The 15,679-nt window shown below is 36.8% G+C and overlaps 2 protein-coding genes across 2 annotated transcripts in view; both read left to right on the top strand.

The window, feature by feature from the left end:
- LOC306847542 (NLR family CARD domain-containing protein 3-like) overlaps positions 1–15,679 on the top strand; it is a 42,615-nt gene that overhangs the window by 23,905 nt on the left and 3,031 nt on the right. The window contains exons 7-9 of the mRNA XM_079381531.1: positions 11,024–11,197; positions 11,609–11,782; positions 12,671–12,844. Coding sequence (XP_079237657.1) covers positions 11,024–11,197; positions 11,609–11,782; positions 12,671–12,844 — 522 coding nt within the window. The remainder of the gene's footprint in view (positions 1–11,023; positions 11,198–11,608; positions 11,783–12,670; positions 12,845–15,679) is intronic.
- On the top strand, positions 1,193–5,021 carry LOC306847012 (NLR family CARD domain-containing protein 3-like; the record flags this gene model as incomplete). Its single annotated transcript, XM_079380746.1, has 2 exons — positions 1,193–1,196; positions 3,334–5,021. 2 exons carry the CDS (start codon positions 1,193–1,195, stop codon positions 5,019–5,021), a joined length of 1,692 nt encoding a protein of 563 aa, XP_079236872.1.

Genomic DNA, 15,679 nt, shown 5'->3' with positions numbered 1-15,679 from the left:
TTTGAACGCTCTCCAGCAACTTAAGCAAGAGATGTTTACGTATTTTGACCCAAAACTTGATAACCTGCAAACAGCTGCTAATGCGTTGCAGTCTTCCCTTAAATCTCTCGGGGATCAAGTAGGCGAGCTCGAATTTCGAGTCAGTTCAAACCAGGATAATATAACTGATCTAGAGCAACGCGTTGAGACGCTGGAGAAGCAAAATGCTGTTCTGTTACAGAAAGCTGAGGATGCCGAAAATCGGAGCAGAGCCCTAAATCTTCGCTTCATTCACGTTCCTGAGCGTGCTGAAGGTATTGATACAATCGGCTTTATTGGACGTCTACTCATCCTTCTCTTCGGCGAAGCCAACTTTCCCACTCCACCGGTGATCGAGCGCGTTTATCGCACTCCTGGAGTCTCCTCTAAACGGAATTCTAAAGCTGGACCAAGACCCATTCTAGCAAAGTTTCTCCACTTTCAGGACAAACTTAAGATCCTTCGCCTCGCTCGGGAGAAAAAGGAGCTGATGTTCCATGACTCTAGAGTTTTCATTTATCCCGACTTCAGCCACGGCTTGACGCAGAAACGCCGCCTGTTTGATCTGGTGAAAAAGAAACTGCGCGAGATCGGGATCCGTTACGCGCTGTTGTCTCCAGCTACTCTCAGGATCCACATCGGCGATGAAGCTCACCTCTGCAACTCTCCTGACGAAGCGGAGGTGCTTATTCGGGATGTTCAGATGAAGTCTCCCTAGTTCGGGTCTGTCCTGATTTGCACTTCTCCTTATACTTTGCATTTTGTAACTCTCCTATTCTGTTTTCAATTCTTGAATCTTTATTTTCTGTAAACTGTGGTGCTTTGCGACTTGTCGCAGGGCCATGCTATACTGACCCATGACCTCAACGACTATTTATTTATTTATTTATTATATTTTATTTTTCATTTTTTATTTTATTTTTTGGCACGATGACTCACTTCTTGGATTATAATATTTGCAGACTGGGACTTGGATCTTTTTTTTTTTTTTCGATTCGTATTTTTATTTCCTAATGTTTTTGCTTGTTTTTGTAGAGTGTTTGTGTGTATGTGGTTTTGTGTGTGTGCTGACTCCCATGATGCTCACCCACCCTCTCTTTTATCTTTCAATATGTACTTGCATAGATCTCGTCACTAGTCACTGTATTTTAATTTATTTTTCTCTCTGATAAATATGGGTAAAGGTCTTTACATTATGCACCTGAATATTCGAAGTCTACTCCCCAAAATCGACCAACTACGAGCGTGGTTGGCCTATAATAAGCCAAGTATTATTACATTATCCGAAACTTGGCTTACCAGTAACATCTCTGACACCGATATTAGTATTGACAACTATAAACTGTTTAGATCGGATAGAGGTACAAGGGGAGGCGGAGTAGCCACTTATGTATTATCAAATTTAAATTCTCAATGTATGATTCCTAATGAGATTCCTGTATATTTTGAAGGACTGTTTATTAAAATCACTCTTCACGAAAACAAGCAACTAATTATCGGAAATATTTATAGACCGCCTAATTCTCCCAAATTGGATTCAATTAAAAATATTATTTCTACTGCATCTTCTTTAGTTTCTAATAAGGAAATGATACTTATGGGTGACTTTAACATCAATTGGCTTCATTCATCAACACTTACTGAAAGAAATATGATTAATAGCTTAAACTTGACTCAACTTATAACTGAGCCCACAAGACTTACTCTTACCTCTAAATCTCTTTTGGATTGGGCCTTAGTTTCTCACCCTGAACGAATAATTAAATCTGGGGTTCTACCAGACTGCTTTAGCGTCTCCCTCCCAAATTTATTAAGATAAGGCAAACCAAATTCTTCGATAGTGACCAATTTATTAATGATTTGCAACAGATTAACTGGTACAGGCTCAATTTAATTCCATTCATTGACGATGCATGGAATTTCCTCTATACTGAGCTCCAGAATGTTATAAATAAGCTTGCTCCTTGGACCACTATCAAAGTTAAAGGTAGTCATTTGCCGTGGGTAAATGGAGACCTTATTAAACTTTTTAAACAGAGGGACAGGGCTTGGTACAAAATTCGACGTACAAAATATATTGTTGACTGGGTAGAATATAAACGTTTAAGGAATATTTGCACTATGCAAACGAGGAACTCCAAATCAAATTATTTCAGAAATTGTCTAATGAATGATTTTAAAAACCCACGACGATTTTGGAAACAGGTTAATAATGTACTTGGGAAATCAGAGCGGGCTACAACTAATTTGAACCTGAATAATGAAAGGTTAGATGATCCAGCTAGCATTGCTAATGCTTTTAGTTTGCATTTTTCCCTAGCACCACAGGTAAAGACTTTTCAATCTGATCTGGCCCCTTGTTTCCAGCTGGGCAGTTCCTTTTCATTTATAGAGGTCAGCCCAGCTGATGTGCAAAGGGCCACAAGTGAACTGTCCTCTATCAGTGGTGCTGGTCCAGATGGCATCGAGAATAAGTTTATTAAAATTGGTTCTCACGTACTAGCAGTGCCATTGGCCTCACTTTTTAACTTGTCGTTTTCTTCTTGTAAATTTCCTTTAGCCTGGAAATGTGCCAAAGTTATTCCACTTTCCAAGGTGGCAATCCTGAAAATATTAATAACTATAGACCCATTTCAATCATTAATAATGTTGTAAAAGTTTTTGAGAAAATATTTTTTTTTCCAATTATCGAATTATTTAGTTGACAATAACTTCTCAACACCAATCTGGATTCAGAAAACATTTTTCTACCACTACAGCACTTCTTAAATTTACCAATGATGTGTTTTCAAGTTTTGATAATCGTATGTGTACAGGTGCATTATTTTTAGATCTTACTAAAGCTTTTGATTTAGTTGATCATTATTTACTCTTAGACAAATTGTATTCTGTTGGTCTGTCTACCTCTTCTTTGCTTTGGTTTAATTCTTATTGACATAATCGTCGCCAGTGTGTGTCCTTTGGGGGCAGCATTTCTAATTTCACCGGCATTGACAAAGGAATTCCTCAAGGTTCCTCTCTCGGGCCTTTACTTTTTTCGATATTTATTAATGATTTACCACGTAGCTGCACTGATTGCAATATCCAACTTTATGCTGATGACACGGTCATTTATTGTTCCAAACCTAATATTTATGACATCAGCACTACATTACAAAAGGGTTTTGATTCAGTCCAGCGGTGGCTATTGTCTAATAAGCTTCTACTTAATAAATCAAAATCATATTTAATGCTTTTTCAAAAGAAGCCAAATCCTTCATCTGAAAATTTACTAAAAATTAAATTTCTTGATCAAACTCCTATTAAACCTACTAGGCAGGTCAAGTATCTTGGCCTTTGGCTTGATTCTGAGTGGAGAGATCAGTAATGAGCATGAGGTGAGACAGATTGAGACACAATCCAGGAGAACAGCAACAGAGGACAAACCAATCAAATGCAATGATATCTTTACAGCTTTACCTGGACAATACAAAGCCATCAGAACTGTGCTGACAAAGGGAGTCGCTGGCATTGGAAAAACAGTCTCTGTGCAGAAGATCATTGTGGACTGGGCTGAAGGGAAAGAGAATCAGGATGTTCAGCTGATATTTCCACTTCCTTTCAGAGAACTCAACTTGATGAAGGACAAAACACTCAGTCTTTCAGATCCTCTTCATGACTTTTTCCCTGAAACCAAAGAAATGGATATATCTAGTGAAGAATATAAAGTGCTGTTCATCTTTGATGGTCTGGACGAGTGTCGTCTGTCGCTAGATTTTCAGAGCAATGTGAGGATGTGTGATATATTTAAATCTGCCCCAGTGGACGTGCTGCTGATGAACCTCATTGCAGGGAATCTGCTTCCCTCTGCTCTCATCTGGATCACCTCCAGACCAGCAGCAGCTGACCTCATCCCCTCTGAGTGTGTCCATCGAGTGACAGAGGTACGAGGCTTCAATGATCCACAGAAGGAGGAATACTTCAGGAAGAGAATCAGTGATCAGAGTCTGGCCGATACAATCATCTCACACCTGAAGTCATCAAGGAGCCTCCACATCATGTGCCACATCCCAGTGTTCTGCTGGATCTCAGCCACTGTTCTAGAGAAGATGTTCAGTCGAGCAGAGCGTAGAGAGATTCCCAAGACTCTCACTCAAATGTACACACACTTCCTGATCATTCAGACCAACATCAAACATGAGAAGGACTATGAGAAGAAAGTCAAAGATGAAGACATGATTGTCAAACTGGGGAAACTGGCTTTTGAGCAGCTTGTGAAAGGCAACCTGATCTTCTATGAAGAAGACCTGAGAGAGTGTGGCATTGATGAGACAGCAGCATCAGTGTACTCAGGATTGTGCACTCAGATCTTCAGAGAGGAGTTTGGCTTGCATCAGGGGAAAGTCTTCTGCTTTGTTCATCTGACCATCCAGGAACATCTAGCAGCTCTATATGCACACCACTCCTTTACAAAGACCTGCATAAATGTGTTTGACCAAACTGAACAAAGTCTCTTCAAAGTTGTAACCCGGAAGAAAAAAAAAATATTATTTGTTCTGTATCAGAGAGCTGTGGATGAGGCATTACAGAGTAAGACTGGACATCTAGACCTTTTCCTGCGTTTTCTTCTGGGTCTCTCACTGAAGTTCAATCAGACTCTCTTACGAGAACTACTGACACAGACAGGAAGCTGCTCCCACAACAAAGACGAAACGGTTGAGTTTATCAAAGAGAAGATCAGGCAGAATCACTCTCCAGAGAGATCCATCAATCTGTTCCATTGTCTGAATGAACTGGGTGATGATTCATTGATGCAAGAGATCCAGCATTATCTGAAATCTAAAAAAATAAAACAAATCAAACTCTCCTCTTCACAGTGGTCAGCTCTAGTTTATGTGTTGCTGACATCAGAGCAGAAGATGGATGAGTTTGTTCTAAAAAGGTTTATTGGAGAACAAAATACAGCAGATGAAGTTCTTCAGAAGCTGCTGCCTGTGGTTAAAGAATCCAGATCAGTTCAGTAAGTCACACCGTCAACAATCACTACACCGATAAAACATGATCCCATTCATGATTTTAGCATGTTCTTTCTTACGAAAAGTTCAAAAGGAGAAGCGTTCACAAAATCACTGGCAAGACCTGGGGCCATGCAAGCTGCCATATGCTCTTATATCAGTGTGATAGAAGTATTGAAGGAAACAGAATAATTTTAAACTTTGTTTTCCATTTGATATACACAGGGCTTAAAGTTCTCCGACACCACATCGTATGGCTGTGGGGAAAAAAATAAAGTCCTCCTACATTTGTTGATCACTTGTTGATATCACGTTCGAGTCCATGAGTTCGCCTACCAATAATATGAGAGGAACACAGCTTTCAAACAAACTAATATTACTAGCCAATCAGAAATTGTTGCTCTTATAAACACGAGACGCGCTTAATAGAGAGTCGCAGCTGATGAACGGAAAAGGAGCCTGGGTGTCGAGCACGACGCGTTGAAAAAGCTTTTAACGTAGAAAAACTATTCAAAAAGCAGCTGAGATTTGTAAACAGCTCAGAGTAATCACGTCATCTCCATAAGAAGGTTGATTGTACATCGCAATTTCAAAATAAACGTTTCTGACATTGCATGTGGCCAAATATTAAATATAAAATTAAATGTATTTAAACGTCGTTGAATTACATGAAACATCACCAGGCCGTTGGCGCCCTCTGCAGGTATTTTTATTTTAATAATATTTAGGCATATTACATTATGTATTTTAACAGTGTTGTTCAACAAAACCATGTACTTGGTTTTGATACTTTATTTGAGCCAATTATCACTGCCTCATCGTTAGTTTATATGTAAATACAGTCATATTAAAGTCTCAATTGTCAGACAATTACTCAATTGTCAAAATAATCAGTAGATTGCTTGATTAGCAAAATAATTGTTAGTTAAGCCCTAGATTAGTTAAAACATTTCAGAATACAACTGCATTGTTTTACTTTTTGTGATTTAAAAGACAATTTCCTAAAGTATTAAAACAAGTATCTGTATTTTGTCTCATCTCATGAGCTAAGTGTATTTTCACACCCCTAGTGTCAATAAACGGTGATATAGCTCATAATTTTCCAATTGTATGGTATCGTATAGCTTTCATTCTTCAGGTCAGTCATATATTCATGAAGAAAAAAAAAGAAAAAAAGCTGTTTGAATAAGGAAAGCAATAACTTTGTCATAGTATCCTTTCAAATATTAAAGTTGCCACAGTCATTGCATTCTTTGCATGTGCTGCACTTTATTTGTGCCATGTTGTTTTATTAGTCTATTTATTAGAATTTGAAAGACAATTATATTGTGTGGACAAAGCTAACCAGCAAAACTTGATATCAAAAGCATCCTAAATGTTACATGTGTTTGCACCATATTGTAGAGAGTAACCTTTCTTGGTAGTGCTGTTTCAAATAGCCCACCATAATCTGTAGTCTGAGCCTGTTAAGGGCTATTGGCAATGGCAGATACAATACGTTACTAGTTAGTTTCAAGGAAAATCATTTTCAAATAATGTTCTTTTTTTTGTTCGCCAAATAACTCTGTGTATATGTCCACCCCAGCAACCCCTCAACCCCCGGAAAATAAGTTCAGGCTCAGGATTGTTTTTTACTTTAACCCCTGTACATTTGATATACAGAGCCCTATTTAGGAAGATCAGGCCACCTTCTTTGGGCACGTGATGAGAAAAGAGGTGCTTGAAAATATAGTCACCACAGGAAAGATTGTCGACCCCAGCTCCTCTTGCCCACAAAGGGAGAAACTGACTGATAATTTGAGCAGATGGTTGGATACATCAACCACGGTGCTGATGTTAACCACCAAGGAAAGAGACAAGTATCGAGTCATGGTCGCCAACGCCTTCAGCATGGCACCCTGAGAGAGAGAGAGAGAGACACATGGATGTGCTGCTGCATTCTACATTTGAATGTTTAAATGAGAGCGAGGATTGCTCTCGTTAATTGTGTTCTAAATTAAATAACTATCAGTGATGCACATTTGACTAAGAAGATTAGTAACAGATGACAGACACTGCTGGACTCGTTTGGTGGACAAACAGTCCATTGTTCAGTTTGAACAGGTCTGGTGACACAGTAGCTACTGTAGGCCTACAATTGCTGCCACACACAGCAGTATAGTAGCCTACTGTTCATTTCGCATCCTGGCCTGATCGCAATCATAACCCCCTTCCGTGGTCTTTCCAACAATATGAAAAATACCATTGCTGTCAACCAGGGGTGTCAAACTCAATTCCTTGAGGGCCATAGCCCTGTAGAGTTTAGCTCCAACCCTATCTAAACACCTGATCAATCTGGCTCAATTGAAAACTACATGGTTTGTGTATTGGAGCATTGTTGGAACTAAACTCTGCAGGGTCCAGGAACTGAGTTTGACACCCCTGCTGTAGAATGTGAAAGAAAAGGCAATTAAGATTTGCATGTTTTAGTATTTTCTAGTGATTTATTGTCAATTTGATTTCGCAGATACTATTTAAACTAAACTGAGCTAGACAATGACATCTCTGAATTCAATAATGAAATGACTTAACTGAAAATTGAGTGTTTAATCTTATTTCTATACATTACTGACACTCTATCCTCCAATTTGATACTGTTAAGTGCTTTGAGACAATCTGTATTGTTAAAAGCGCTATATAAATAAAGGTGTCTTGACTATTTTTTTTAAGTTCTTTCAATTACATGCTACTTAAGTAAATTGTAAATTTGGTTTATGCTTAAATAGGATTGCCAGTCAGTGCCATGCACAGACATTTTGAGGGGCAGTTGCTCAAACCAAGAAAAGGGTACGATGCATTGACATCCACAATTTTTTTTAAAGTCATAAACAATGTCAGAAATTGCCTCTACCATAAAGGGGCAATATTTGCCAGTAGGTGGCAGCAAGTCACTGTCTTAATGAGCAAGTCATTGAATGATTTAATTCAATCGATTCCTTCAAAATGCAGATTAATTCTGGCACAGAACACTGTGTTGCTCAGAGATGTGCATCTGTTCTGCAGTGGCTTTGTTTGGAACTATTTTTGTTGGCGAAATAGAACAAAAACATACCGTTTCGACAATAATATATTTAAAATCTAGGGGTGTCTTAAAATAGTTAAAATTAAAAAATAGTACTGTTAGGATTTACTAAAGACACGCAGTGAAGAATTAGCGCTGGAAAGGGGTGGTCATTTTTGTGCCTGAGCTTATTGAATATGCATTTGTAGGAGTTTCCCTTTCAGATGCAAAATTTATGGGAGGACAGTATTAAAATCAATTACGCAAGTGATTTACTAACAACGCTCATCAAATTACTGGTATTTGAGCATTATTTAACACCCCCAAAAAAGCATGTCTTAAAACAGGTGCTAATTTGCGCTGCTCTTGGTAGATTGTGCTGGTCATTATGGAAATGGTCTGGCTGTGTCTGTGTTCTTTAATGTGCACATTGTCAGTAAATCGCATGCAGAATTTTGCCCTCCCTTTTTTATTTTATGGAATTGCACTCTAAAGCTAATTTGCCCTGTTTAGTAAATCTGGCCCAAAGTCACTTAAAATACACCCTTTTTTATTGATTTTTTTGTATAAGATCAATATCACATTTGCAATCGTGCTATTCGAGAAAAAAAAACAGTTCTCTTGCTTGTTGTGATATGTTATTTTAAAAGGAACTGATTACAGGGTCACTCTCTTGCCCCCATATTACAGTTTTCTTCATTTTGGTGTCATTTTTGCCCTTGTTAATTTTCAACCCTGCTCTTTATTTTAATTATTTCAAGTACCCCTGCTTGGGAATCACTGCTTTAGACTGTTATTATAGAAACTTGACATACTGAATTGATTATTCAGATGTTGGAAAATGAATTACTCCATTCATTTTGATTGAAATAAATGTCTACTGCAAAAGATTAGTGCCTTTTTTGTCCCAAACTGTTGTCTGTTGAGTTCTGTGTGGACATGTCCTGCATTAACAAGGCTTAAAGAGCTTGTGTAAGTCTATCATTCACAGCCCATAATGACAATATACACCAATATATTTGTCTACATTTTTTGCTTGCTTGCACACCAATTCCGCAGACATTTTAATCGTGAAAATCATGATCATGATGTGATCATTTTGTATTAATGTACAATTAAATGTGCAGCACTAGTCACTCCACTAGATTGTAGATTGTAGATCAGTGTGAGACGATGGAAGAATTGAATGTGAAGGGGATCAAAACTGTATTGTTAAAAGCGCTATATAAATAAAGGTGTCTTGACTATTTTTTTTAAGTTCTTTCAATTACATGCTACTTAAGTAAATTGTAAATTTGGTTTATGCTTAAATAGGATTGCCAGTCAGTGCCATGCACAGACATTTTGAGGGGCAGTTGCTCAAACCAAGAAAAGGGTACGATGCATTGACATCCACAATTTTTTTTAAAGTCATAAACAATGTCAGAAATTGCCTCTACCATAAAGGGGCAATATTTGCCAGTAGGTGGCAGCAAGTCACTGTCTTAATGAGCAAGTCATTGAATGATTTAATTCAATCGATTCCTTCAAAATGCAGATTAATTCTGGCACAGAACACTGTGTTGCTCAGAGATGTGCATCTGTTCTGCAGTGGCTTTGTTTGGAACTATTTTTGTTGGCGAAATAGAACAAAAACATACCGTTTCGACAATAATATATTTAAAATCTAGGGGTGTCTTAAAATAGTTAAAATTAAAAAATAGTACTGTTAGGATTTACTAAAGACACGCAGTGAAGAATTAGCGCTGGAAAGGGGTGGTCATTTTTGTGCCTGAGCTTATTGAATATGCATTTGTAGGAGTTTCCCTTTCAGATGCAAAATTTATGGGAGGACAGTATTAAAATCAATTACGCAAGTGATTTACTAACAACGCTCATCAAATTACTGGTATTTGAGCATTATTTAACACCCCCAAAAAAGCATGTCTTAAAACAGGTGCTAATTTGCGCTGCTCTTGGTAGATTGTGCTGGTCATTATGGAAATGGTCTGGCTGTGTCTGTGTTCTTTAATGTGCACATTGTCAGTAAATCGCATGCAGAATTTTGCCCTCCCTTTTTTATTTTATGGAATTGCACTCTAAAGCTAATTTGCCCTGTTTAGTAAATCTGGCCCAAAGTCACTTAAAATACACCCTTTTTTATTGATTTTTTTGTATAAGATCAATATCACATTTGCAATCGTGCTATTCGAGAAAAAAAAACAGTTCTCTTGCTTGTTGTGATATGTTATTTTAAAAGGAACTGATTACAGGGTCACTCTCTTGCCCCCATATTACAGTTTTCTTCATTTTGGTGTCATTTTTGCCCTTGTTAATTTTCAACCCTGCTCTTTATTTTAATTATTTCAAGTACCCCTGCTTGGGAATCACTGCTTTAGACTGTTATTATAGAAACTTGACATACTGAATTGATTATTCAGATGTTGGAAAATGAATTACTCCATTCATTTTGATTGAAATAAATGTCTACTGCAAAAGATTAGTGCCTTTTTTGTCCCAAACTGTTGTCTGTTGAGTTCTGTGTGGACATGTCCTGCATTAACAAGGCTTAAAGAGCTTGTGTAAGTCTATCATTCACAGCCCATAATGACAATATACACCAATATATTTGTCTACATTTTTTGCTTGCTTGCACACCAATTCCGCAGACATTTTAATCGTGAAAATCATGATCATGATGTGATCATTTTGTATTAATGTACAATTAAATGTGCAGCACTAGTCACTCCACTAGATTGTAGATTGTAGATCAGTGTGAGACGATGGAAGAATTGAATGTGAAGGGGATCAAAACTGACAGAAAACAGCTACTTTAATAGTGTCTGTTTGTCCTCTAATGATGTTTTGTTTATATGTGTTTTACTGTCTTTATGAATTACATTTTTGTTTTAGGAATTGTAAATTTGTCATTAGAATTTTTTTTCTTTAATTTCCTTAATTTAATTTAACTCATGCTCTTTAATCTCTACAGGTTGAGTGATTGTGGTGTCACAGATGAAGGTTGTGCTGCTCTGGCTTCAGCTCTGAGATCAAACCCCTCACACCTGAGAGAACTGGATCTGTCACTGAATAAACTAGGAGACTCAGGACTGAATCTGCTCTCAAATGGACTGAAGGATCCTCACTGTAAACTGGAAACAATGCAGTAAGCTTGCATAAAGTTATTAAAATGTTCTTTCTCCTACTACTAGGATTAATGAATGATATACAAAAAATACAAAATTAAAACTAAAACTAAAAAAATGTCCTGTCCGGTAACTGAAGATTATGATTTTTAATCTTCATTAGGTTCTTTACAAGGTGTCTAAGTCTGACTTAATTTTACTTAATTTATAATAGTATACATGTGAATGGATGATACATAAAAATATATAAAGGTTGTGATATTTTATATGGTAAAAGTGAGTTTAACTCTCAAATACACATTTAAAAGTGGGTCTGAACCATAGACTGGCCCTATTAATCGTGTTGAAGACTAAGTCTTTCTTTCTGATTGTGAAGTTCTGAGCTGTAGATCCTGAACTGAGAGACTGAAGAGTGTTATTGTTCTCTACAGGTTGAATCATTGTGGTGTCACAGATGAAGGTTGTGCTGCTCTGGCTTCAGCTCTGAGATCAAATCCCTCACACCTGAGACAACTGAATCTTGCCAGAAATAAACTACAAGACACAGGAGTGAATCTGCTCTCTGATGGACTGAAGGATCCTCACTGTAAGCTGGAGAAACTAAGGTACGATTGTATAAAAATGTCAAAATACTTGGATTAATGATTGATACAATAAAACAAAATTAAAACAAAAACAAAATAGAGACGTAAATGTGTCCTGTCAGGTAACTGAAGATGTTTTTTAATCTTCATTAGGTTCTTTAAAAGGTGTCCGAGTCTGATATAATTTTACTTTAAAGGTTATGATATGGTAAAATTTAAATTTACTCTCAAATACCTATGTAGAAGTGGGTCTGAGCCTTAGGCTGGACTTGTTAATCGTGTCGTAGATTAAAGGGATATTTCACCCAAAAGTGAAAATTCTGTCATTAATTACTCACCCTCATGTCGTTCCAAACCCGTAAGTCCTACCACGGTGAAGGCACAGAAACGTAGAAAGGACATCGACAAAATAGTCCATATGACATCTGTGGTTCAACCATAATTTTCCAAAACTACGAGAATACTTTTTGTGCGCAAAAGAAAACCAAAATAATGACTTTATTCAACAAATCTTCTCCTCCGCGCCATAGGTGCCAGTATATAAATTATCACAACATGTTCTACATCAGCAGTATCACACACGTGTCAGTTGAACCACTGATGTCACATGGACTATTTTAATGATGTCCTTACGTTTCTGTGCCTTGATCGTGGTAGTACCCTTGCTGTCTATGGAGGGTCAGAGAGCTCTCGGATTTCATCAAAAATATCTTAATTTGTGTTCCGAAGATGAATAAAGGTCTTACGGGTTTGGAACGACACGAGGGTGAGTAATTAATGACAGAATTTTTCATTTTTTGGTGAACTATCCCTTTAAGTGTCTCTTTCTAATTGTGAAGTTTCTGCTTATCTGAGCAGTAGATCATGAACTGGGAGACTAAAGAGTCTCATTGCTCATTCTCTATACAGGTTGAGTGAATGTGGTGTCAGAGAGGAAGGTTGTGCTGCTCTTGCTTCAGCTCTGAGATCAAACCCCTCACACCTGAGACAACTGAATCTGTCTGGAAATAAACTAGGAGACTCAGGACTGAATCTGCTCTCTGATGCACTGAAGGATCCTCACTGTAAACTGGAGACACTGTGGTAAGATTTTATATATTGAAGATGATGTTGTTTTAACCTTCATTTGATTCAAAGTTTTTGACTATTTTAACTGTTTTCATACAGAAGGTTTTAGGATTTTGGAGTACATAAAAAAATAAAAAAAGGTCCTAACATGTTTTGTGACACTGAAATGAACTCCTTCAAGCACTATGTAGAACCAAGCCTGCTCCATAGGGCGTTTTATTGTATTTCTAATCACTTCCAAATAGAGGTGTGCGATATGACGATTTTTGATCGTGGACGATAAAAATGTCTCCACGATCTGCTTTTGAAGAAATATCGTAGTATCGTGCTACAGCACACATTGTCAAATACAGTTCTGGCCTCCGTCTCTATATACTGTACAACACGACATACAGCGATAGAGTTACTTATTCGTGATCGAAAAAGTCTTGCTGGTTAAATGTTTAATTCGCGCGCTGGTCTGACGTGCGCTTTTTCTGAGCGGATACACCTGAAGCACACACACTAAAAAGCCTGTCTAACAGCGCCTGATTACTCAACTAACTTATCTTTTGCGCTAATACTGTCAAATCACACAAGGTTTACATACAGACTCAGTTGGTTATCTCTAAAATGAAAGTAAATAGTTGAGAGAGAAACGGATGCTGCCTGTATATTAGATGTGTGCAGCTCTTAAAGGGACAGGACACTAAACATGCTGTCGACTGTCATTAAAGGGATAGTTCACCCTAAAATTTCATTTCTGTCATTATTTACTCACTCACATGTTGTCCCAAACCTCTATTAATTTCTTGTGCTGAACCCAAAATAAGATATTTTGAAGAATGAGGGTAACCAAACAGTTGCTGGTCCACATTGACTTTGATAGTAGGAAAGAAAAATCTTATGGTATAAAAATAAAACATTATGACAGAATTGACAGACAGATGACTATTTAGTTTTGGGGGGAACTATTCATTTAACGTTAACAAAACAACAAAACACAAAGAGAAAAATCACTCACTATTCTTGACTGAAAAACTTTAATACAGTTGCTTTAGGAATCAGTTTATGTAGTGTTTTATTTTTATATTTGTTCATTCAATTTCATTGAATGCTCCTGCTAAATACACCTATTGTACCTGAAAATAAAGCACTGTTTATTTTATTTATATATTATGTGTATTTGTAATGTGTATCTTTGTTCTTATTTTTTAATAAGAAAATAATGACAAAGATTTTTATCTTCGCCAACTTTGGCCTAAATATCTGCCATGTCTTTTTTGTTTTTTGTTACCTTGAAAGGCTTTGTCTTTCTAGTTTGGCTGTAATGCTCAGACAACTTGTAAAACCAACATGACATAAAATTGTGAATTATTTTTTCCATATCGCCCACCCCTACTTCCAAACGGTGCAAAAGAGACAGACTTGCATGAATAATCTAACACCTTGTTTATATTTTTGTGTCAATCACACAAGAAGCAATGAATGTTTATTGAGATTTAATTATATTAAACTACTGTATATAATACTGAATATAATGTATGTGCAATAATGTATTGGGGCAAATATTTGCTAGTCCTTATAATGCCTAATTTCACCAGTAGATTTAAATTAAACATATTACTGTTTTTATAATGTTTCAAATTAATACAATCACAGACATACTATTTTAAATAAAAAAAGCAAAACCATTACAAAAATAATATAATTGTTAAATTGTAAAAAAAATAATAATAATTTAAAACATAAAATGTACATTACAGCATACATTTCAATGATCAAGAGGGCATTGCAAACTTCAGTTTTCTCTTCAGCTCTTCTTTTGCTGTTTTTGTTTGTTTGTTTGTTCTGTGTTTAGTCATTCATTTCCTATCAGTTTTACCAGAGACAAACTATTGAACATAAGGCAACATACACCAGACAACATTTTTCTGTTTTTTGATTATTCCGATGTTTTGTTGAATGTTGAACTCTGAAGTAGATGTGCTCTCTGGTTGTCATAACCTGTAAACACTTTCTACTCATTTTGGGAGTTTTCCTCATAGCAGTGACTATTTGCACTAAAAGTGCAAATATCGATAGATGTCTACATTATACATAGATGTTACATTAAGTGAAAATTGCATATTTTCTTAGCGATAGACGCTATTTACACAAAGAAAAAAAGTAATGGATTCTATTACACTAAGTGAAAATAGCAGTATTTTTAGTGATATGGCATTTACACAATGCAAATAGCGATAAATTCTATTTACACTAAAAATAGGAGTATTTTCCTTGCAATAATAGTAGTTAGATGCGATTACTTAGTGCAAACAGTGCCAGATATCTGCACCTCATGATTGTCGTACATCATAAAACAGTATGACATATCGAGAGTAAATTATATTTTTTATTAAAATTATTGAATGGATGCCACTTTGGGACAATAAAGCCCTCCCTACACTTAACCTTAACCGGCAAACACCTGTGAGGCTCGTTATTTTCAATGCGCATGTAAGCTCAGTGCTGCAACAGCTGGCTGAACAGATAACTGAAATGATGGAATGGTACTCACTCTCTTGTAATAATTATTTTTAATTAAGTAAATCTCTATGGTGAACTGCCAAAACTCTGAGATACAATAATACACACACATCACGCTGTCCCGAGTGCAGCATTGGGGTTCTCTGATCACTGTCTAGTTCACCTTCCACCGACCTACAGGCAGAAACTGAAATCAGCTAAACCCATAATAAGGACTGTAAATATGGACTAATGAAGCAGAGTGGGATATACAAGCCTGCTTTGATTGGAGTGCTATTGAAGCTGCAGTCACCGATCTGGATGAACTCTTCTGTAACATAACATCATATATCAGTTTCTGTG

The sequence above is a fragment of the Barbus barbus genome (assembly GCF_936440315.1).
Source record: "Barbus barbus genome assembly, chromosome: 27".
NCBI classification, from domain to species: Eukaryota; Metazoa; Chordata; class Actinopteri; order Cypriniformes; family Cyprinidae; genus Barbus; species Barbus barbus.
The sequence above is the reverse complement of the archived record's forward strand: the minus strand, read 5'-3'. Positions and strand labels throughout refer to the sequence as shown.